General features: G+C 41.0%; 2 protein-coding genes across 6 annotated transcripts in view; both read right to left on the bottom strand.

Annotated features, from left to right (window-relative positions):
• Positions 1 to 7,409, bottom strand: part of tdrd5 (tudor domain containing 5) — a 69,942-nt gene extending 62,533 nt beyond the window's left edge. For 4 of the 5 annotated variants that reach the window (XM_072268880.1, XM_072268882.1, XM_072268883.1 and 1 more), the window contains exon 1: positions 7,298 to 7,409. The gene's annotated coding sequence lies outside the window, so the exon portion shown is untranslated. Of the gene's footprint in view, positions 1 to 7,160; positions 7,270 to 7,297 lie in introns of those variants that run through there. The other variant, XM_072268881.1, reaches the window with a different exon arrangement.
• A 7,148-nt stretch (positions 7,410 to 14,557) lies between these two features.
• Positions 14,558 to 23,913, bottom strand: nhp2 (NHP2 ribonucleoprotein homolog (yeast)). Its single transcript, XM_072269535.1, has 4 exons — positions 23,712 to 23,913; positions 22,271 to 22,340; positions 15,745 to 15,850; positions 14,558 to 15,309 (listed from the first exon to the last, which is right to left on the bottom strand). The coding sequence occupies exons 1-4, from the start codon at positions 23,863 to 23,865 to the stop codon at positions 15,184 to 15,186; spliced, it is 456 nt and encodes a 151-aa protein (XP_072125636.1). The 5' UTR covers positions 23,866 to 23,913; the 3' UTR covers positions 14,558 to 15,183.
• Between the last annotated feature and the right edge of the window lie 125 nt (positions 23,914 to 24,038).

Genomic DNA, 24,038 nt, shown 5'->3' with positions numbered 1-24,038 from the left:
TGTTAAAAAGAAATACCTACAGCATAGCAGTAAAAATCTTAACCAGGGTGTTACATAAAAATAAACAGCCATAAATGCTGTCTGGCCTGCTGAGTTCCTCCAGCATTTTGTCTGTGTTGTTTTGAGTTCCAGCTTCTGCAGGTTTTCTCTTGTTTGTGAATAGAAACAGCGAAATTGTCATGGGCAATTTCATCTATTGTGAAATGACAGAAGAGAGCTCTACTTTGGTATAAAATTAAAACTCAAACCAACCAGGGCCATAGGTAAATGTTTTAAACATTGATCTATTTGAGATTATTTCAAATAAAATTATTTAATTATTAAAATATTGCTTAACAGAACACGCACATATAAACTGTTGAACTGGGCTGGCATAGCATTGATTGATCTAACCCAAACTTTTATTGCAATACAATATCCTCCTCACCGGAGCCAAAACAGACACATAAAGTCAGGGCTTTTAAGATAGCAAGACACAAAACCAGAGGACTATGAAAGAATATAGTCAAAAAGCAGTAATGTTTTTTCATTGATATTTGGCAAGAAATAAGTATTAAGACAATTCAAAACTGTTTCGCTCACTGTGGTTTCAAGCATTCCAGCCATTTGGCCAGGAGTAAAAATGAAACAATTTCACTACTTCAACAAGTTAGGAATTACAAAGGTATCAACAATCAACTTGAATATTAGAATGAAAATGAAGATTTGGAGAATGCAACCATCTAAAGCATTGCATGAAGGCAGTCCATTATCTGCCCTGGGAGTCTGCACTGATTTTGTTCATTTATAGTCAATCAAAGGAACATGTCAGATGAATTACTCCATTGATAACTAATAAGAAATAAAAGGAATTTTACAGCACTGTAGTGGTATTGGAAGTGTTCTAATTTATTCTGCATTTCATTTAAATGCATAAACCCTTAAACAGTAGATTGTCTTTTTTTTATATACACCTTCTAACTTTTTCCATGAAACTTTAGGTTAATTGGGACAGCTGCTTAAGTGGGCCTAAATGTACTGGTCCCAATGCATCCAAATTAACCAGAATCCACCGTATTATAAGACTCAGTGTGAAATCAAAAGTTAATTAGGAAAGCAACATGAAACTATGAAATAGTAAAGGTATGAATTTTCTACTAACGCCTAAATAAAGGGAATGTCTGATAGGGATTCAGGGAAATCTTGGATCCATCTTGGGTATTACCCTCTGTGGTGTCCAAGAGATCTTCAAGGAGCGGTGTCTCAGAAAGGTGATGTCCATTATTAAGGACCCCCATTACCCCTCATCATGCCTTTTTCTCATTGCTACCATAAGGAAAGTGATACAGGAGCCTGAAGGTACAATCAGCAATTCAGGAACAGCTTCTTCCCCTCTGCCATCTGATTTCTAAACGGACATTGAACCCATGAACACTACCTTACTTTTAAAGAAAATTATGTTTTTGCATTATTTTTAATTTAACATACATATATATACTTGATGTAATTGACTTATTTTTTCTATATTATTATGTATTCCAGTGTTTTCCACAAAGTCACATTGTTCTTTACTGATTTCTGGTTTGATACAGCGTCTTGCTCTCATCATGATTACTCTGAGAATAATTTTTGCCACGTGGCTCATCAGGCTTATTGTACAATGTAACCCACATTCCGTTGCTCCCTCTTTCTTTGGAAGTGTGATGAACATTGATTTACTTAAATCATCAGGCATCTCCCCATGATCATAGGTTTCATTTGCTATTTCTGTTATTTTCTCTATTCCAAAATCTTCTAAGGCCAGTATCATTTCAACAGCGATGTTGTCTGGACCAGTTGCTCTGTTATGTTTTGCTTTATTTACGGCTGCTCGAATTTCTGATTTTAGAATGCTAGGTCCTTCAAGATTCTTCTTTATGTTCGGTTTTTCTCCTCCTTGGTCTTCAAAAAGTTCTTTTATATATTCTGTCCATCTGTTTAGGATTTCTTCTTTATTCATAATTAAGCTGCCATCTTTTGCCTTGATGTGTCCACTTGCCGAGCAAGGTAACTTCCCTGTTAGTTCTTTAATCTTATTGTGTATCAACTTTGTTCCAGGGTTATGGGTTTGTGGCATTTCGATCTCTGAGCATTTCTCATTTAGCCATCTGTCTTTAGCTTCTCTGCATTTTCTTTTTATTGTCTTATCAAGTTGTTTGTCCTCTTCGCTGTCTCTTAGCTTGATGGTCTGTTTTTGTTGCATCAATTACAAATACAGCTTTTGACACTGTCAGACAGCAAGATCTTCTGGAAATGCTTCAAGATCTTGACATAGATGGGAAATATATATGTTTCTTAAGAAACTTATACTGGGACCAGACAGCATCCATCAGAATAGAAAGAGAAGTGAGTGAGTATGTGAATATCATGAGAGGAGTCAGGCAAGGTTGTGTCTTTTCTCCAGACTTATTCAACCTGTATAGTGAAAATATCTTGACAAGTATCAAAGACATCAAAGGATTCACAATTGGAGGCTATAATATAAATAACATCAGATATGCTGATGACATCGTACTAATGGCTGACTCAGAAACAAAACTTCAAGAACTACTCACTATAGTGGCAGCAGAAAGTAATCGCAGAGGCCTCTAACAGTCAACACCAAGAAGACAGAAAGCATGGTCATCTCCAGAAAGACAAACATCCCACAATGTGTGATCAAGATCAGAAATACAAACATCAAACAAGTCAGCAAAATCAAATATCTTGGCAGCCTAATAACTTCCAGGTGCGACACAGATATCAAATACAGAATAGAATGGCGAAAGAAGCTTTCCAAAAAATGAAGACCATATTAACAGACAGAAAGATGAGCACGTACACTAAAAACAGAATACTGCAGTGCTACATTTATTCTATCCTGACTTATGGAAGTGAATGCTGGACCATTTCTCCAGCAATGGAAAAGAGATTAGAAGCAGCTGAATTATGGTTCTTCAGAAGAATGTTAAAAATTTCATGGACCACACACACATCAAATGAAGAAGTTCTCAGAAGAGCCCAAGCAGTTCGATCACTCATACCAACAATAAGAGAAAGACAACTCAGATTCCTAGAACATATCATGTGGAAAGATGAACTAGAAAAACTCATACTCTCTGGAAAGATTGAGGGGAGCAAACCTACAGGAAGACCCCGGCTTATGTACATCAACGGATAGCGAGGTGGCTACACATCGAGGAAATAGAAATCATCTAAAAAACGAAGGATAGATCTATATGGAAAACCATGGTCACCAAAGTCCGCATCGAATATGGTACCTAGACAGATTATGTATTCCATTGTACCGCTGACACTAAGTTAACAAGTTTCATGACGCATGCCAGCGCTATTAAACCTGACTCTGATCAAGGGATTAAGACAAGATAAAAATCATAAAGTGACAATGAAAGAACAGAAATATTAAGTAATTTTAATAAATAATTTTAAAAAGGTGGAAGAGCAACACCTCATATTCCATCTAGCTATCCTCCAACTTGATGGCATGAACACTGATTTCTCCTTCTGGTAACTTTTTCTCTTTTTCTTTTCCCTTCCCCCTCTCCTCTTCTTCTATTCCTGCTCTGGCCTCTTACGTCTTCTCCTACCAACCTATCACCTCCTCCTGGTGCATGTCCTCCTTCCTTTTCTCCTATAGTCCACTCTCCTCTCCTATCAGATTCCTTCTTCTCCAACCCTTTACCTGTCCCACTCACATGGCTTCACCTATCACCTCCTTGCTTGTCCTCCTCCTCTTCTCCCCCCCGCGACCTTTTTACACAGGAGTCTATCCCGTTCCTTTCCAGTCCTAATGAAGGGTCTTGGCCTGAAACGTCAACTGTTTTCAACTGTTTATTCATTTTCATAGATGCTGCTCAACCTGCTGAGTTCCTCCAGCAGTTTTGTGTGTGTTGCTCTGGAATTCCAGCATCTGCAGAATAACTTGTGTTTATTAAATAATTATGTTGCATCAGTGATTACAAACAACACCAGTCAGGTAGACCAGAACACTTTAAAGTGTAACTATATAACTGAAAAAGAAATTGCCTTTAAACTCACGAGAGAGCATAGGCCATCAACTTTTTGCTGTTGATGTTTCTGCAGCAGGCAATTTCTTTTTTACAAGGTCGAGTTGCTAGCTTGACGCTCAACCCAGCATGGATGGACAGCATGCCAGGGGAGCCGGCTGGATTTGAACTCAGGAGCCTTTGCTCCGAAGTCCAGCACTGATGCCACTACGCCACCAGCCAGCCATAACTATATAAATGTACTTAACATAAAGTTAGGGAGAGGTATTAAACTAATTAATTTTAATAATGGCATAAACACCTAATTTAGATGGATTACTTCCATGCATTTATAGAAATCTGGAAACAATAGTGTCATATTTAGCATTTGGTTAGAGCACTAGTAAGTAATTACGGCCGCATACAAATATAAGAGAAGATATGCTGAGGCACCTAAAGCGGGTCAGCTGAACACCTGTTTGTAGAAGAAACACTAAAATGATACAGCAAAAATTTAGAACTCGACCCTAATGAAAAAAAATCAGAAAAAAGTATGAATTTCAAAAGAAATTGGTTTCACCAAGATATTTAGAGATAAACAGTAAATGATGGATGTTAACACTTGCCTTAAAGGATTCAAAGTATTATCAAAATATGCATGCAGTGCACAACACTGAGATTCAACTTCTCCACAAACAGCCACAAAACAAAGAAAACAATAGAACCCATTCAAAGAAAAATATTACCCCCACACACACATGCAAAAGAACAAATTGTGCAAACAGCAACAAAAAAGAATGAGCAAAAACACAGAATATAAAACACAATATCTAAAACACAACGTATTCAGTTCAGCTCAGTGTTTTTCATCTGCAAACTGTCCCAATTCAAAGTCGCCCAAAATAGCAACAGAAAAAGGAGTGACCGAGAACTACCGTCCAATCCCCAAACCACAGACCCACAACTTCAGTGTCATCCTCCAACTGCATCGAAGGAGAAAGAGACTGTCACATGCAGACACCTTCCTCTGGCAGCAGCGAGGCTGGTAGGTGGTGCTGAACAATCATTCACCTGTGTTTCAATCTTTCTTGAAGCTTCAATTAGTGTGAAATGGAGTCGAACACATGCACGCACCCCATCTCCAAGCTTCTTGGTCTCAAGGACGCTCGCCTCACAGAACCTTTTTAGAGTCAGCAAAGCGCCAGATTGCTCACTACTACTACTACTACTACTACTACGTTGACTCAGGCCCAGGGGGCCGGCATCGGGCACGATAACGGACTTTCCACTTCTCCCTCTGCCTCATCAGTGTGTTCACTTCATCTACATTAGCCGCACCGCTGTCTTCTAGGAGCGTGTTGGCCATAGTCTTGGGAGGGCACCCAGGGTTCATCCTCCCATGCTTGGGCTCCCATATGATGACTAGGCTGGCAGGTAGCTCGGGGTGGTATAGACAGTGCCCACTAGTTGCAGTCTTCTCGCTTCAATTTTAGTGGAGAGCATCTGTAGGTTGTTATAGAGCTCGATATTCGTCATGTGCTGTGGCAATCACATCAAGAGCCATCCGGAGCATTTGTGTATAGCAACCATCTAGAGACTTTCGCATCGTCTTAGTGTGTGTCCACGTCTCGCATCCGTACGTGAGAATGGACTCTATGACTGCTATGAAAATCCACTTTCTAAGCCCTCTTGTCAGGTTCGACTTCCAGATTTCCTTCATGTCGTTCATAGCCTTCCATGTCAGCGCCTTCCGTATCTTTATGTCCTTCTCCGAACTCATCATTCTTGACCCGAGGTACTTGTAGTCAAAGACTTTCTTAATGGTATCATTCTCTACAGTCTTGAGAGTACCTTCGTCGCAGTTAATCGCCACGTACTCTGTCTTTTTAGCATTTAGGTGACGTCCAACTTTATTGCATTCTATTTCCACTTCTGTCAGTAGTTGCTGTGCTTCCTCCATCTGGTCAGAGAGCAGATTGCTCAATCGGCCAAAAACTCGCTATTAAACTGTAGATCACAGGCTCCAACAGTACCAGAACCACATTTAAAAGAAAAAGACGTAAAAGGAAAGTGAAAGAAACAGTTTCATAGACCACCTGGAGAGTGTTATCCATGTAGCATTCTTCGCTGGCACCATCTTCCCAAGAGCCTTAATAATGAATTCAACAATTTCAGGTAGCCAGCCTGATATTCAGCTAGATATTTCAGTTCGTATTTTCTTCTTTTTCACTTCCAACAACCAATATTTATCTAATAGCCCTCTTGACAACTTTGGTCTACACCCTACAACGCATATTCCCTCAGTTCCTTCCACCCTCTCCCTTTCTTCATTTCTCAATTTTCCAGTTCTGATGAAGGGTTGTTAACGAGAAATATTGACTATTTCTCTCTTCCTGTATGCTACTTGACCTGCAGAATGCATTTGCTATTTCCTGCTTTGGTCACAGTTCAATAAATTTGTGAATGACATTAAATTTGAGGGAGGAAGGGGAAAATCACTCTGTAGAGTGGGCAAATGGATAATAAATGAATTGAAACAGACCCGTGAGGTACTATATTTTATTCGAAAAGGACGGTCACTTAATACTGAAATAACAATCTAAATTGACAGATCATGGGGACTTAGAAGGCCTAAATAAAAAGCATAGAGCTTAAAGTCATTAAAAAGAAATAAATTCCTAGAATTCATTTTCAGAAAATGAAAAAGCCATACCAAACCAGTACTAAATATGACCAAAAACTGTATACAGACCAGGACATTGTTAAAATATAGTGAAAAGCCTGTGACAAAGAGCTCCAACGGGGAATTAAAACTTATAAGTAATGTGCTAAGTTTGTTACTAGGGGAGTGATTAAGCTCTTGATAAATTGAAAGAGAATCTAGATTAATCAATGGGAGGAAGGGATCAGAGCGCTTTACTCATTTTTAGATGGATGATTTGAGGACAAAATTGTTACATAAAATGACATTTTTTTAAAAAGTCTGTCCCGAGCCTTATGCCTCGTGTGTTACCGCAAAACTCGGTCAAAACACCCCATCAGTTTGTTAAATTCTAATATGTCCTTGACAGTTGTTTTAACAATTTACGATTAGCTTGGATTATACGTCGCTGTAAATGTAAATATCAATATCATTACTAAGGAAAACCTGGTTACCAATTTTATCTGGGCCTTTTTTTGTAAATTGTTCCAGATCCGCTTCAGTCCCTATTACGCCCGATACACAACAATTTTGACATTTCTTTCACTTCGGGAACTGTCGACTGTAGTAACGCCGCCAGTGGAAGACTCACCAATTCTAAATATAAAATCGGATCCGGTAGTATCTGAAAAGCCATCAATCACCGTAGGCACGTGGTAAAAGCTATCAGTGAAGGCGTCACATGTCCACACCCATCACCGATTCCCGCTCCTATGGTGACGTGCCACAGAGAAACGCTTCCCCGTGGTGCTGTACACCCCGTTCCGCTCTCTAACAGCTCCCTGAAAGTATTAGGCAAACGAATTCTTTTGCACACTGCCACTTTTATCCCTAGAAAACTTCTCCAGCTTTAAATATGCCGTCCATCCCCTGAATTGTATCGATAAACAACGTTATTCTGCGTGAAATATGAATTTTTAAAGGTAATTCCTCTTAACTAATGAATATAATTACAATTTGATCTTACTTGAGCCTTCATAATTACGGTGCAATATCCCTCAACTTTTCCAACGCATGAATGTACAAGCATCGCTGAATGCATCAGAGCCATAAAAGTTAGGAACAGACACGGCCATTTGGCCCATCGAGTCTTTTCCGCCATTCCAGAATGGCTGATTTATTATCCCTCAAACCCCATTCTCCTGCTTACTCCCTATAATCTCTATTAATTAATTACCGCTCAGCTACCCACTTATTTAACCCTTGCCTAAGCACAGGACAATTAGGACGATCAAGTAATCTAGGTCTTTGGACTGTGGGAGGAAACCAGAGCAGTGAGAAAAGGGCATGCCTTGGATGCAGGAGGTCCTTAATAACGGACGCTGCCTTTCTGAGGCACCGCTCCTTGAAGATGTCCAGTGTACTTTGTAGGCTGGTACCCAAGATGGAGCTGACCAAACTTACAACCCTCTGCAGCTTATTTCTGTCCTGTGCAGTAGCACCCCACCCCCCACCGTACCAGACAGTAATGCAGCCTGTCAGAATGCTCTCCACAGTACATCTATAGAAGTTTTTGAGTATATTTGTTGACATGCTAAATCTCTTCAACATCCTAATTAAGTATAGTCGCAATCTTGTCTTCTTTATAACTGCATCAATATGTTGGGACCAGGTTAGGCTCTGCGTCAAGCTACCAAAGATCATGACAAGCTTGGTTTTACCATAAAACCAGGGTGAACCAAAAGGGTCAGACCAGTTACACTCACAGATCTTGATTTCGCAGATGACATAGTCCTGCTCTCTGATCAGTTGGAGGAAGCACAGCAACTACTGACAAAAGTGGAAATAGAATGCAATAAAGTTGGACTTCACTTAAACGCTAAAAAGACAGAGTACATGGCGTTTAACTGCGACAAAGATACTCTCAAGACCGTAGAGAATGATACCATTAAGGAAGTCTTTGACTACAAGTACCTCGGGTCAAGAATGATGAGTTCGGAGAAGGACATAAGATACGGAAGGCGCTGGCATTGGGGGCTATGAACGACATGAAGGAAATCTGGAAGTCGAACCTGACAAGAGGGCTTAAAAAGTGGATTTTCATAGCAGTCATAGAGTCCATTCTCACGTACGGATGTGAGGCGTGGACACTCATCAAGACGATGCGAAAGTCTCTAGATGGTTGCTATACATGAATGCTCCAGATGGCTCCCGACGTGAGTTGGCAACAGCACATGACGAACGTCGAGCTCTATAACAACCTACCGATGCTCACCACTAAAATCAAGGCGAGAAGACTGCAACTAGCAGGGCACTGTCTACACCACCCTGAGCTACCTGCCAGCCTAGTCATCATATGGGAACACAAGCATGGGAGGATGAACCCTGGGTGCCCTCCCAAGACTATGGTCGACATGCTCCTAAAAGCCAGCAGCGCGGCTAATGTAGATGAACTGAACACACTGATGAGGGAGAGGGAGAGGTGGAGAGTCCGCCATCGTGCCCGATGCCGGCCCCCTAGGCCTGAGTCGACATAGTAGTAGTAGGTTGGGTCCTCAGTGATCTTGACACCTACTTGAAGCTGCTCACTCTCCCCACTTCTGATTCCTTTATGAGGATTCGTATGTGTTCCCTTGTCTTACCCTTCCTGAAGTCCACAATCAGTTCTTTCATCTTACTGACGTTGAGTCCCACGTTGTTGCTGCAACACCACTCTAGTTTCTTCTTTGCTCGTTCTCCCAATCTAAGTACATATGTGGCCACCCTGCTTCCTTAACACTGCCTACCCCTGTCTTTGTATCATCTCAAAACTTGGCCATAAAACCATCAATTTTGTCATCCAAATCATTGCCATATAATGTCAAAAGAAGCATTTCCAATACCATTCCCTGTGGAACACCACTTGGCACCAGCAGCCAACCAGAGAAGGCCCTCTTTATTCCCACTCTTTGCCTCCTGTTCGTCAGTTGGGCCTGAAGTCAGCTCTTTATTTCTCTCCATTGATGCTGCCTGACCTGCTGAGTTCCTCCAGCATTTTATGCGTGTTACCCTGGATTTCCAACATTTGCAGAATCTTCTGTGTTTATCCCAGCTGATACTGATGGCTTGTGTAGAGTCCTTCTTTTATTTTTGGCAACTGTAGATGAAAAAGCTTCCTACCTTCCATTATTATGGAGTTTACCAAAAATCTACCTTAGTTCTTCTCTATACAGCAGCATACAGTCAAAACAAGTTCCACATAAGCACATCGTCACTATTTGACTTCACTTGTCCACATTGTCAGTCTGCATCTAGAAGTCAATCCTTTATTAGATAGAACTTCCTCATATTAAATAAAAGATTTAAGACACTGGGTCAGAATTTGATGTCAAAATGCAGCAGGGGGAATTAAGTGCAATTAATTGTAAAATTTCCAAGACAACTTTTAGATACATCTCTCACCTCTCTTAACACAACTACAGCAGTGAAGATCTCTGCTGCACCTGATGACCCTGTGATCTCCATCTCAGAGGCCGATGTTAGGCTATCTTTAAAGAGAGTGAACCCTCGCAAGGCGGAAGGTCCCGATGGAGTACCTGGTAAGGCTCTGAAAACCTGTGCCAACCAACTAGCAGGACATTTTCAACCTCTCTCTGCTATGGGCGGAAGTTCCCACTTGCTTCAAAAAGGCAACAATTATACCAGTACCTAAGAAAAATAATGTGGGCTGTCTTAATGACTAATACCCAGTAGCACTCACATCGACAGAGCTGAAATGCTTTGAGAGATTGGTCATGGCTAGACTGAACTTCCTGCCTCAGCAAGGACCTGGACCCATTGCAACTTGCCTATCGTCACCAAAGGTCAACCGGCAGACACAATCTCAATGGCTGTCCATATGGCTTTAGACCACCTGGACGACACAAACACCTACGTCAGGATGCTGTTCATCAACTATAGCTCAACTTTAATACCACCATTCCCACAATCCTGATTGAGAAGTTGCAGAACTTGGGCCTCTGCAATTGGATCCTCGACTTCCTAACCGGAAGACCACAACCTGTGCAGATTGGTGATAACATATCCTCCTTGCTGACGATCAACACTGGCGCACCTCAGGGGTGTGTGCTTAGCCCACTGCTCTACTCTCTGTATACACATGACTGTGTGGCTAGGCATAGCTCAAATATCATCTATAAATTTGCTGACGATACAACCATTGTTGGTAGAATCTCAGGTGGTGATGAAAAGGCATACAGGAGTGAGATATGACAACCAGTGCAGTGGTGCCACAGCAACCACCTGGCACTCAATGTCAATTAGACGAAAGAGCTGATTGTGAACTTCAGGAAGGGTAAGACGAAGGAACAAATACCAATCATCATAGAGGGATCAGAAGTGGAGAAAGTGAGCAGCTTCAAGTTCCTGCTGTCAAGATCTCTGAGGATCTAACCTGGTCCCAACATATTGATGCAGTGAAAAAGAAGGCAAGACACCAGCTATACTTCATTAGGAGTTTGAAGAGATTTAGTATGTCAACAAATACACTCAAAAACTTCTATGGTTGTACCATGGAGAGCATTCTGACAGGCTGCATCACTGTCTGGTATGGTGGTGGTGGGGGTGGCTACCGCACAGGACCAAAAGAAGCTGCAGAAGGTTGTAAATCTAGTCAGCTCCATCTTGGGTACTGGCCTGCAAAGTACCCAGGGCATCTTTAGGGAGCGGTGTCTTAGAAAGGCAGCGTCCATTATTAAAGTTCTCCAGCACCCAGGGCATGCCCTTTTCTCACTGTTACCATCAGGTAGGAGGTACAGAAGCCTGAAGGCACACACTCAAGTGATTCAGGAACAGCTTCTTCCCTCTGCCATCCGTTTCCTAAATGGACATTGAAGCTTTGGACACTACCTCACTTTTTTTTTAATATACTGTTTTTGTTTTTGCACGTTTTTTAAAATCTATTCAACATGTGTAATTGATTTACTTATTATTTTTATTTCATTATTTTTTTCTCTCTGCTAGATTATGTATTGCATTAATCTGCTGCTGCGAAGTTAACAAATTTCACGTCACATACTGGCCATAATAAACCTGATTCTGATAACTCTGCACCTGTATTTCATGCTTTGAAGAAGCATTGAACAATGTGAAGCCTCACTACTGCGATGGTAGTGCATCCATACCAGGTACATATATCCCACATCCTGGGCGTTCCCTACGTCAAACCCACATAGTACCCTTTGGCTGAAACAAAATTTGCCCACGAAAAGTTCTGGACTGTTATATCCTGTACAATACAAGCTGTTGATGTCTCACTCCCAATACACATTAATACAGAACAGCATAGGAACTGGCCCACAATGCCAATTTAAACTGCGTTTCTGTCTGCACATAGTCTACATCCCTCCATGTCTACTCCAGTCTGTCTAAATGCCTCTTAAACATCACTATCATGTTTCCACCATTTTCTGTGGCACCATGTTTCGGACACATCATTCTCCGCATAAACAAAAAAAATTGTTTCCTAAATCTGTGGGTCGATGTCCTTGTTGCATTTCATGTGGGGGGGGGGTGGATTTGGGGGCAGATGTTCTTGTGTTTGTGCAGAGGGAGGGGAATTCAGGGGTCAATGATCATATCGCTGTTATTTTTTGAGCAAGGGACTACGGATTTACTGTTTCTCTCTGAACCGACTTCCATTGTTCTTTTAGGTTTCGTGGCTATCTGGAGAAGCATCTGAGTTGTATACTGCATACATACTTTGATAATAAATGAACCTCTGAAATCGCCTTTAAACATTTCCCCTCTTACCTTGAACCCACACCCTTGCGTATTTGGCATTTCCACTCCGGGTAGAAGTGTATCTCTGTATCTCATACTTTTATGACCTTTTTATTGGGTTACCCCAGTCTTTTCCTCCAGGAAGCATTCCAAGTTTGTCCAACATCTCCTTATAGCTAATATTCCAGACAATATCCTGGTGAACCTCTTCCACATCCTTCTTGTAATTCTGATGACCAGAACTGCACACTATGTTCCAAATGCGGACTACCCAAAGTTTTATACAACTGCCTCGTAACTTCCTGCCGAATGAAGGCAAGTATGCCATACACCTTTACCATATGAACTGTGTTGTCACAATCAGGGAGCTATGGATGTGCGCTCCAAAATTCCTCTGGAATCAGTACAGTATATTTTCATTGATTTGACCTTCACCTCACTCTGGTCCAGAATAAACTCCACCTGTCATCCGTTGACATTTCCAAATGGTTCATATCCTGCTAAATCTTTGGACAAATTTCCACACATCAACAACTCCACTAATTTTTATATCATAAACAAATATGCCTATGTCAAATAATATGTATAAAACAGAGGAGCCAGTAAAGTGCTGAAACAACCAACAGTACAGGCCCTTTGGCCACAATGTTCTGCCATCCCCTTAACCAAGATGAATCTAACTCCTCCCTCCCACATAGCCCTCCATTTTTCTTTCATCTACGTGCCTACTGGTTTTTTTTTTTAAAATGCCCCTGATGTATCTACCTCTACCATCACCACTGACAGCACATTCTACACACCTACCAATCTGTTTTAAAAAATTGCCTGACATCCCCACCTCCCCATACTTTCCTCACAACACCTTTAAGTTGTGCCCCCTTGTAATAACTATTTCCATCATGTGAAAAAGTCTGGCTGTCCACTCAATCATCTTGTACATCTCTATCAAATCACCTCTCCTCCTTCGCTCCAAAGAGAAAAGCCCTAGCTCACTCAAACTATCCTTGCAAGACAAGCTTTCTAATCCAGGCATCATCCTGGTATATCTCTTGGGCATCTTCTCTAAAGTTTCCACATCATCCCTATAAAGTGACCAGAAATGAATGCAATACTCCAAGTGTTGTCTCACCAGTTTTATAAAGCAACATTGTCTTGCAGCTTTTGAACTCAATCACAACTAATGAAGGCCCACACACCATATGCCTTCCTAACCACTCTGTCAATTTGAACAAGATCCCTCTGTTCCTCCATACTGTTAAGAATCCTGCAATTAACCCTGTATTCTGCCTTTGTTTGATCTTGCAAACTTCACACTTCATCTGCCACTTCTCAGACCAGCTCTACATCGTATCAATGCCCCGTTGTAACCCAAAACAATGTTTTACACTATCGAAACACCAATATCTTACTGTTATCTGCAAACTTACAAACCCACTCTTTCACTTCCTCATCCAAGTCATTTATAAAAATCACAGTTAGGGGTTCCAGACAGGTCCCCGTGGAACACCACTGGTCACTGACCTCCAGGGAGAATATACTCAATCTACCACCCTCTGCCTTCCATGGGCAAGCCAATTCTGAATATATGCAGCCATGTTTCCCTGGATCCCATGTTGCCTAATTTTCTGAATGAGCCTACCATGGGAACCTCATCAAATGCCCTTCTAAAATCCATATACAGCACATCCACTGCTCTGCCTTCATCGCACATCAATGAATTCCATGTGCCTCAGTTTTCTGGATTAGCCTACATGAAAAACTTTACTGAGGACCAAGTATGCAACATCCACTGCCCTTCCTTCAATCACGTACATCAACTCCTCAAACAACTTAGGTTTGTAAAACATGAACTCCTCTGCACAAAACCACATTAGCTATCCCTAATAAATATATGGTTTCCCAGACACAAGTCAATCCTATCTCTAATAATTTTCTCCAATAATTTTCTACTACTGACGTTAGGCTCACATGCCAATAATTTCTTGGTTTGTCTTTACTGCCCTTCTTAACCAGAGGAACATTTCCAAGGAATAAAAGTTACTTACAGAATGTAGCTTACACTAAATAAAATAAACCAATGAACCATTTGTTTACATAAATATTTGTTCTCATTTTCTTTTAGTGAAGATTTTCACAAACTTCATACCCAAGATTAATTGCCACAGACATTATTTTATTCACTAATCGTTCTGCTGCTATTCCAATAAGAAATAGGGATTATTGCTAAGTGCAATGTGTTCACTTCACCCAATGGTACTAAAAAATACAGGACTTGCTCTGAAAATGGCAACAAATAAAGTCAAGCTATAGTTTTTAAAGAGGAACAAGTTAACTATAACACAATGAATCTGATGATTGCTTCAGGGCCCCTCTTTCCATCATTGCAACTTCTTTAAATGAATACTTGTAGTATGATGGTACTGAAGAACTATTAGATCTCCATCCTGTTGCCTGCCTTAATTAATGTGGAGACCTGATTATTAAATCAATTGTAGTTGTAATGGTAATCAGGAGGGCAGCTCAATCTCATCCTATTGTAGACCTAATCCAAAAAAAGACCCCTGAATGTTTGAATTGAATTAATATCATCTCAAATTCAGCAAAGGTAGAAATCAATAAAAGCACATCAATTTATTTGCTGCACATTTCTTTTAAGTCAGCATAATTAAAAAAGAAAAAAGGGATTTGTACAAATTCTTCTGATGCACTGTTTATCACAATGCATACAATACCAATGCAGTTAGTTGAGAAGGGCTGTAATATTGTTGAAACATTTCTTCATACAGGACGGGGCAGTGCTTGCACCTCATTTAAACACTCAGTGTAAGAGTCCTTATAATCGTCGTGAAGTTTGATCAGTATTACACACGTTGGTCGTTTGGTTCCAGCAGCAGCTCCCAAATCCTACACAAAAGCACAAATATCATTTAAACTTAATGACCCAGTCACTCATGTAAACTTAACAGCACAACACTGACTACACGATCTGATAATCAGAATTGTGCTGCAATGGACAGAGGAAAAAATTAAGTTATTTCCAACAATAATTTGCATTTCAATTTCCTTCAATAGCTTTTTATTCTTATATGTTTAGCATTCATACAAGCTTAATGTGTATGGAATGACACAAGTTACATGGAACACCAAACAGTTTCACCCAATGAAATTTTTTACTTCAGTCTTTCCACAGTTGCACCATTTTCTTTGTTAAATTTGTCAAATCTGGACTAAGACTGTTTTTCCATAATCATTATCCAGTCATCTGCAAGGTTTTCTTCATATTCACTTGCAGAAAATATCATCATGCTTTTATACTATGGAGAGAAAAGTAATCCTTACCACTTTAGAAGGAATGTAGGCATAGGGAAGGTTATTATCTTCACACAAAACTGGAAGGTGGCTGTAAACATCAATTGGCATTGTATCACCAGCCAAAACAACTATCCTGCAACAAAAACACAACTTATAAGGAGAATGCCGCAAAAAAGTGGGATAATTATGTTTCCTCAAAATGACATTTAAATTTATGCAGCTTAGCTAGATTTTTGTTTAATTAATAGGTCAGTACATCCATTAGGCACATACGAACTCTGCACTTCATAAAAGTTAAATTATACCTACAGCTACAATATAATCATAAAAATTACCAGTGAAATAGATGAAAGAAGATTTTGCAAGCAAGAACAGCCCCTCAATATTCCTCTTGGGGAAGTTTATAACTGATGATTAGGAACACTGAATTTTTGAATTGTTCTCAGCGTTCCTTTCCCACCTCCAACTGTCCACCAGGCTCTTTTCCTGTGTTCAACTTTTCTATCCTCCCTCACTCACCTTTGTTACTCACAACTCACTACTTTCCCCCACCAGCTTAATTCTATCACCCACACACTTATCTACCCAATGTTTCTCACAAAAAATGCTGGTGAACGCAGCAGGCCAGGCAGCACCTATAGGAAGAGGTACAGTCGACATTTCGGGCCGAGACCCTTTGTCAGTCCTGGCCTGCTGCATTCACCAGCATTTTTTGTGTTGCTTGAATTTCCAGCAGCTGCAGGTTTCCTCATGTTACCATGTTTCTTCTCTTTTCCTAACCCTTTCTCCTTTCCCATAGCTTCGTCTATCCATCATCTTTCACCTACCAGCCAGCCTCGCTCCTTCCTCTCACCTCCATAAAGGCATCACTCTCGGGCTCTACACTCTGTCCTGCTGGATGATCCTGATCTGAAATGTTGACCATCCCTTTGCCTCCACAAATACTGCTCGACTTACTGAGTTTATCCAGCAGTTTAAGTTTTGGTCCAGATTCCAGCATCAGTAGTTGCTTTTGTCTCACAACTTGAACCCGTTCCTTCAGTTGAGTTTCTTATGGTAATTTAAAGCTAATTCATGGAAAAGTTCAGACCCATTGAAAGCTGCTCTTGCCCTGTGTGGGAAATCCTGAGCACTTTCAGTCCCCTTTAAAGACTTTTTGCGCAGGAATTCTTTACAGCTACAGTTACAGATTAACAATGTTATGAAGCTGAAGCTGACAATTAATTCACTGCAGAGCATCAGCAATACTTGAACTGGGAGACAGGTTGGAAGTAATGAGAGAAAGGAAGCAAAACTGGAAGGCAGAGAAAAGAAGGGTGAGGGACAAACAGGACCATAGTGTAAAAAAAGCTAGGAGAGTTAATAATGTAAAAGTGTGCCTTAATGTGCATAGCACTTGCAATAAAGATGGTATATTAACAATACAACTACTATGGAGAGATAGCTGCATGGTGAACCTCAATGGGAATCAAACTTTCAGGAAGTTTTACAGTATTCAGGAGTATGGGATAACATGAAAGATGGGTCAATGGGATTTTTTTTTCGTTTGTAAAAACAAAATCAATGCAATGGTGAGGCTTGCAAACCATGACGTAGAATCTGTATGGGTAGGATTAGAAAAAACACCAAGAGACAGAAGACATCGGCAGGACTTGTCTTACAGGATTCGAAGAGTAATGGTTATCTAGGAGTGAAATTAAACCGTAAGTCAAAGATGCTTGAAATTAGGATACAAGTGTATTCAGGGCCAGTTTTAATCTATTACACTGTGGGGGAGGAACCCATGGCGTGCGTATGTGATAATTTTTCTGACCAATGCATTGAGGAACAAGAAGAAACAGGTTGTCACAGACTGGATATAGCCAATGAGAACAGAATAATGAACAATCTTGTTGCACGTGGTCCTTAGGAGGACTGCCTATAACACAACAATTACTCAAAAAAATAAAAAGATAAAAAAGATAGAAGTGGTAGTTATCATTATCTAGGGTCCTGAATTTCAATAAAGGAAACTACTGGGGTATGGGTTGCAAAGTGGCTACGAAAGAAATTGAGATTGATAGAACAATTAGGTTGATGGTGAATAGGCAATATATAATATTTAAAGGTGGTAGTATTAGAGCATAGTACTGCACAGTACACACCCTTCAGCCCACAAAGTTGTGCCAATCTTTTATTCAACGATCAATCTAACACCTCCACCCCACAAAGCCCCTATACAGGTTTCCCCCACCGTCTGAAGGTAGTGCGTTCCAATGAAACGGTTCATAAGCCGAAATGTCGTAAAGTGAAGAAGCAATTACCATCTATTAATATGGGAAAAATTTTTGAGCGTTTCCAGACCCAAAAAATAACCTACCAAATCATGCCAAATAACACATAAAACCTAAAATAACAGTAACATATAGTAAAAGCAGGAATGGTATGATAAATACACAGCCTATATAAAGTAGAAATACTTTTTGCAATCATTGAAGTACTGTCTAGCGCAGCAAAAATCTCACGCATGTGCTCTCGGCAGAAGCACTCTCTCCAGTAACCTTTAAGCTATGAGGCTGCCAAATCGTACCAAATAACAAATCACACTAAATAACACAAAAATACACAGCCCATATAAAGTAGAAATACTTTTTGCAATCACTGAAGCACAGTTCAGTGCAGCGAAAATCTCACACACGTGCTGTCGGCACAGGCGCTGTTGGCAGAAACACTCTCTCCAGTAACCTTTAAGCTATGAGGCTGACAAATCATACCAAGTAACAAATCATACTAAATCACACAAAGATACACAGCCCATATAAAGTAGAAATAATATATGTACAGTGTAGTTTCACTTACAGGAATCGGGATGGTGTGTTAGGCTGAGTCATCAGAAATTGGGGTGGTGGGAGGTAGAGGAGACCGGGGTGTCATCTCATCATAGTCTATTTCCAATAGGGCAGCCTGGTCATCATCTTCTATGTCTGCCTACCTCGATGTCGAAGGTCGAGGTTCGTCGTCTGCTGGGGCTGATGTGCAAGGCTTGAAAAACGACAGTATACTTGACTGCTGAGCCTCGCGCATTTTTAGATCTTAGAATTCTTTGTAAGCACTCAAAACATCCTGCAAATCTGTCCTAAACCTACATGCCCTTTCAAAATTAAAGTCATACTTTTCTGCAATCACTGCAGCGCTGTCAATCACAGCGAAAATCTCACGCAACTGCTTCACGTTCAGTCCCTGAATGACTTCATTTTCGCTGCTGCGTTCGGTTTCGATTGTTATCCTTTCCTCTTGCAATTGCATCAGCTCTTCATCTGTCAATTCTTGGTCATGGGATGCCAAAACCTCTTCAACATCATCTTCGTCAACTTCCACAAACCCAGCCTCCTTAGCCAAGCTCACTATTGTCGTATTTATTGTTGATGGTTTGAAGCCTTTAAAATCGTTCACTGCTTTGGGACATAGTTTCCTCCAAATGCCATTTCTCATCGAGACTGTTAGCCTATCGAGAGCATCTCCAACGTTGGCGATTGCCAGTTTTATATTGTAGTCTTTCCAGATCTCTCGCAAAGTTGCTTCGGAGTTGCCCTCTCTGTCAATAGCACTTACAATAAAACGCATCACATTTTGCGTATAGTAAGCCTTAATGGTGGCTATTAGGCCTTGGTCACATGGCTGCAGCAACAATGTCGTATTCGGCGGTAAGAACGCAACACGAATGTTACTGCCATACTTGGTAATGGCAGATGGATGAGCAGCACAATTATCGACAATCACAAGACACCTATTATCGAGGTTATCTTCTCTACAGTATTTTTCAACAAAAGGACTAACGTATCTGCTCATGTACTCAGAAAAAAGCACTTGGGTGTTCCAACTGCTTGGATGTGAACAGAACACAATAGGAAGTGTTTTCTTATCAACGCCTTTAAGTGCCCTCGGATTTTCTGAATGGTACACTAGTAGAGACTTAGTGGCGCTAATAATAGGCGTTAGGGTAAACCTGTCCTTCGATGCCTTGTGTCCCTTAGCCTGCTTTTCTTCTTTTGAAATAAATGTCTCAATCGGCAATTTTTTCCAATAAATTGCAGTTTCGTCACAGTTAAACACTTGCTTATAAAAATAACAACCTTCTGTAATTATTTTCTTCAGTTCTGCTGGGAACCTTTCAGCAGCTTCAGTTACCAGCCGAAGCACTCTCTCCGGTAAACGTTAAGCTATGAAGCTGCCCTCGCCTCAGAAACCGATCAAACCACCCGTGACTACCTTTAAATTCCACTTTCGCAATACTTTCATCACCATCGGCCAGTGCTTTCTGTTTCAGCTGATTAAAAAGATTGACTAATTTCTCCTTAAGTATAAGATAACTTAAAGGAACACCACATTTTGTACACCCATCAATCCACTCAAGCAATAGACTTTCCATTTTATCCATTACTGGATGCCGACTAAGAGAGACCACTTTGCTACGAGCAGAACCAACAGTAACATCGGCAGCTTTCAAGATTTTTTCTCTCTGAGTGTAAATAGTGCGAATGGTGGATGCAGGCAAGTTCAACGCGCGGACAATGTCCTTACTTCGTTCACCACGTTCGAAATGCTTAATTATGTCTAGTTTTACGCTAAATGTAACACCCTTATGAGCTCTTTTAGGCTTTTCCGATACCTTAGAACTCATCTCGCTAACGGATGCACTAAATCGAGATAAAGCACGTGTTTAAGCAATGGCGGCTAGAATGCAGTTCCGGGCGAGGAGGTTGGCTGCTCGGGGCGCGCGCTGCTTTTTTTTTTCGTATGCCACCATTTTTTCGCACACCGCCATTTTTCACGCTCTGTTTTTCTCGTAACAGTGAAAAAACCTTCTGTTAGCGAAAACAGGGTACTAATGCAGGTCTTCCGTAACAGTGAGGTTTCATAAAGCGAACGTTCGAAAAGCGGGGGACACCTGTATTACTTTTATCCAATTGCCTATGCAAGAGAGTCTTGCATGTCCCTAATACGCCTGCCTCTACCACCATCCCTGAAAGCACACTCTTTCAGTAAGAAAGCCGACTTCTGACATCCCCATTTCCCCCAATCACCCTATATTTATGTTCCCCCCCCCAACCTTTCTTCCACCCTGGGAAAAAAAGTCTCTGGCTGTCCACTCTTATCTATGTCTCTTTATCTTGTAGATCTCTATCAAGTCATCATTCATCAACTTCACTCAACCTATCCCCATAAAATATGCTCTACAATCCAGGCAGCATCTTGGTAAATCTCTTCTGCACCCCCTCTAAAGTTTCCACATCCTTCCTGAGGGGACTAGAAATGAACACAATGCTCCAAGTGTGGTCTAACCAGTTTTATGGAGCTGCAACATTACCACGTGGCTCTTGAACTCAGTCTCACAACTAATGAAGGCCAACATACCATGTGCCTTCTAAACAACCATTATCAACTTGTGTGGCTACTCTGTGGGATCCAAGGACTTCACACTTCTCCAGAATGAACTCCAAATGCCACTTCTCAGGCCAGCTCTACATCCTATCAATGTCCCGTTGTAACCCACAATCTTGTACACTACCCACAAATTCACCGATGTATCATCTGTAAATTACTAACCCACCCTTCCAAGTAATTTACAAACATCACAAAGAGCAAGGGTCCAAGAGTAGATCCCTGCAGAACACCAGTGGTCACTGACCTCTAATAGAATGTGCTCCGTCTCCTACCACCCTCTGTGGGCAAGCCAATTCCGAATCTACGCAGCCGACAGTCCCTGGACCCCATGCCTCCCGACTTTATGAATGAGCTTACCATGGTAAACATTGTCAAACTCTTTACTAAAATCCATGTATACCACATCCCTGCTCTACCTTCACTAGATCCAAAGAAGAGGCACATCAAACTGTCAGAGGAAAAAAAAATGAACAGCAGGCCCAGGGATTAAAGTCGGGTTAGAATTCAGCAAAGGAGATAAAAAAATTGAATATAAGGGAGAAGTCTCAAAAACAGTCAACAACTCCACCTACTAATCACCCCACTACTTTATCATTTCCTGTTGGTCACCTTATGTACAGACACTCCTGTACCTAGTGTCTCTAATTGCATAAACAGTCAATGTATCTAAGCTATTTTATGTATTTATATTTATTGTATGTTTTATTATCGTGTTCTTTTTCTTTTTTTTTGTGCTGCATCGGATCTGAAGTAACAATTATTTTGTTCTGCTGTACACCTGGGTGCTGGAAATGATATTGAACAATCTTGAATGTGTATGACAGTAAGCTAGAGGCATAAAACCTGACAATAAAAGCCTCATAAATATATGAAGACTAATTACACCTACTGTCAGAGACTGGAAATTATAATTGGTAATTTAAAAATGGCAGAACAATTAAACACATACTTATTGTCTTCTCAAAGAAGGACACGATCTCCCATATATGTTAGTGAATCAAAGAGGGAGGAGCAGAAGGAAATCAGCAACAATAAAGAAATATTGCTATTTAAAGGTCAATGAATTAAAGGTTGACAAATCCCAAGCGACCAAGAAAGATGCATTAATGAATGGGTTCTTCATTCTCACCCTTTTTCACCCTTGTTGATGAATTTCTGAACTTCCTTCACTCCTCGGCGTATCTGCTTCACTTTCACAGCTAACAATGAAAGAGTGAAAATGACTGGAATTAGATGTAGCTAAAGATGCTGGCATGTCCAAGAAATTCACAACAGTACTTCTTTCTCCTTTTGTTTCCTATGCCTTGGAATGGAGTTGGACTGACAACTCATTACATTAGTTCAGAAGTTACTTTTCTTTCAACAGATAGAATACTCAAGCAGTATGAATGTCAATTACTTCTTAAAAGTTAAGTTTGAAAGACTTCTGGTCAGACTAACTGATGTTGCTACATCTTAATTTGATTTAGATGCAGAAAGAAACACTACAAATTATCAATGACATACGTTAGATATTTATTGCCACTATGCAATTGTGTGTTAACCCTATTTCAATTTCTGAATTATTCTTTTATATTGTAGAGCATTCTTAATAGACTCATAGGTGTCTGATTTGAGAATATTAAGGCACACTTTCAAAGCATGTATATATATAAAAATTTACTTAAAAATCAGACCAACAAGACAGATTCAACAGGAACATCATATATCAGATCTAAAACGCATTGAAAATTGAAGTGTAGCCAATTTCTATTTTTAACTCCACCAGTACAATAACTCCTTCTTCTATCCCATACACTTTGTCACAGTCCCCACAACCCTCAGCAGGTAACAACTGACTCCACTCTTCAACCGACATCCCTTGCCACATACCCTTCTCAGCAAACATCTCCAACCACTTAACCTTGATTCAGATAGCAGATCCCTCCCACTGCACCCCACACTGCAAACCCTCATCTCATTCCTCAGCAGTTCCCAGTCGTGCACCTTCTGACTCCACAGCAATCACTCCTCAGAAATCCCTCACCCTGACAAGTCGCTCAGCCGTCTCCCTCCCTGGTACCTTCACTCCTCAGCCCTCCTCATCCAAGACACATTTACTCCTCAGCCCTTCTCATCCAAGACACATTTACTCCTCAGCCCTCCTCATCCAAGACACATTTACTCCTCAGCCCTCTGCCCAACCCCTGCACTCGCATTCCTCACTGTTACTCCTCAAACCGTCAATCACACCTATGAGCTTCAATCATTGATTCCTCACTCTCAGCTCACACTCACCTTCTCATTCTTCAGCCTTCCAATTACAGCACCCGCAGTTTCCCTCACTCGTCAGGGTCCCAGTAACGGTACTTTTCAGAGCCTCAAAACCACCCCGGCCTCCTCAATCTTCACCCACACCATCCCGCGCCCCCTCACTGCTCAGACCCCATCACCAATACCCTCAAATCTCGCTACCACCCAAACTCCTCACCCACATTCCCTTCCAATCCTGCTCCCCTCACTTCTCAACTCTTTTTACCCTATTCATCCACACCCCTCCTCAGCCTCAGCCAACCCTCCCGGATCTTCACCTTTCTTCACACATTTGTAAAGCCTCTTGGTCAGCTTCCTCGATGCCAGCGGCTGGGCAACTGCATTTACATTCGCCACTAATTCCTCGTAAGTTTTCTCGGGTTCTGGCTCGATTGTGTCGTCCAGTTTCTCCTTTATTTTCGGAGACTTCATTCCGCTCACTTCCCAGCTCCGAACTGGTCACCACATGCTAACTGGGCGGCGACATCCGGTTTCACAAGTAGAGAAAGGCGTGGTGTTATTCGGCCACTCACACGTCAATTATCGGGAGGAAGTGGCGTAATATAAAGCAAGCTGGCAGTATTGAGCGTGGGAGTTGGATGCGT

This window comes from Mobula birostris, chromosome 9 (genome assembly GCF_030028105.1).
Source record: "Mobula birostris isolate sMobBir1 chromosome 9, sMobBir1.hap1, whole genome shotgun sequence".
Taxonomy (NCBI): domain Eukaryota; kingdom Metazoa; phylum Chordata; class Chondrichthyes; order Myliobatiformes; family Myliobatidae; genus Mobula; species Mobula birostris.
This window is presented reverse-complemented; position numbering and strand designations above follow the sequence as displayed.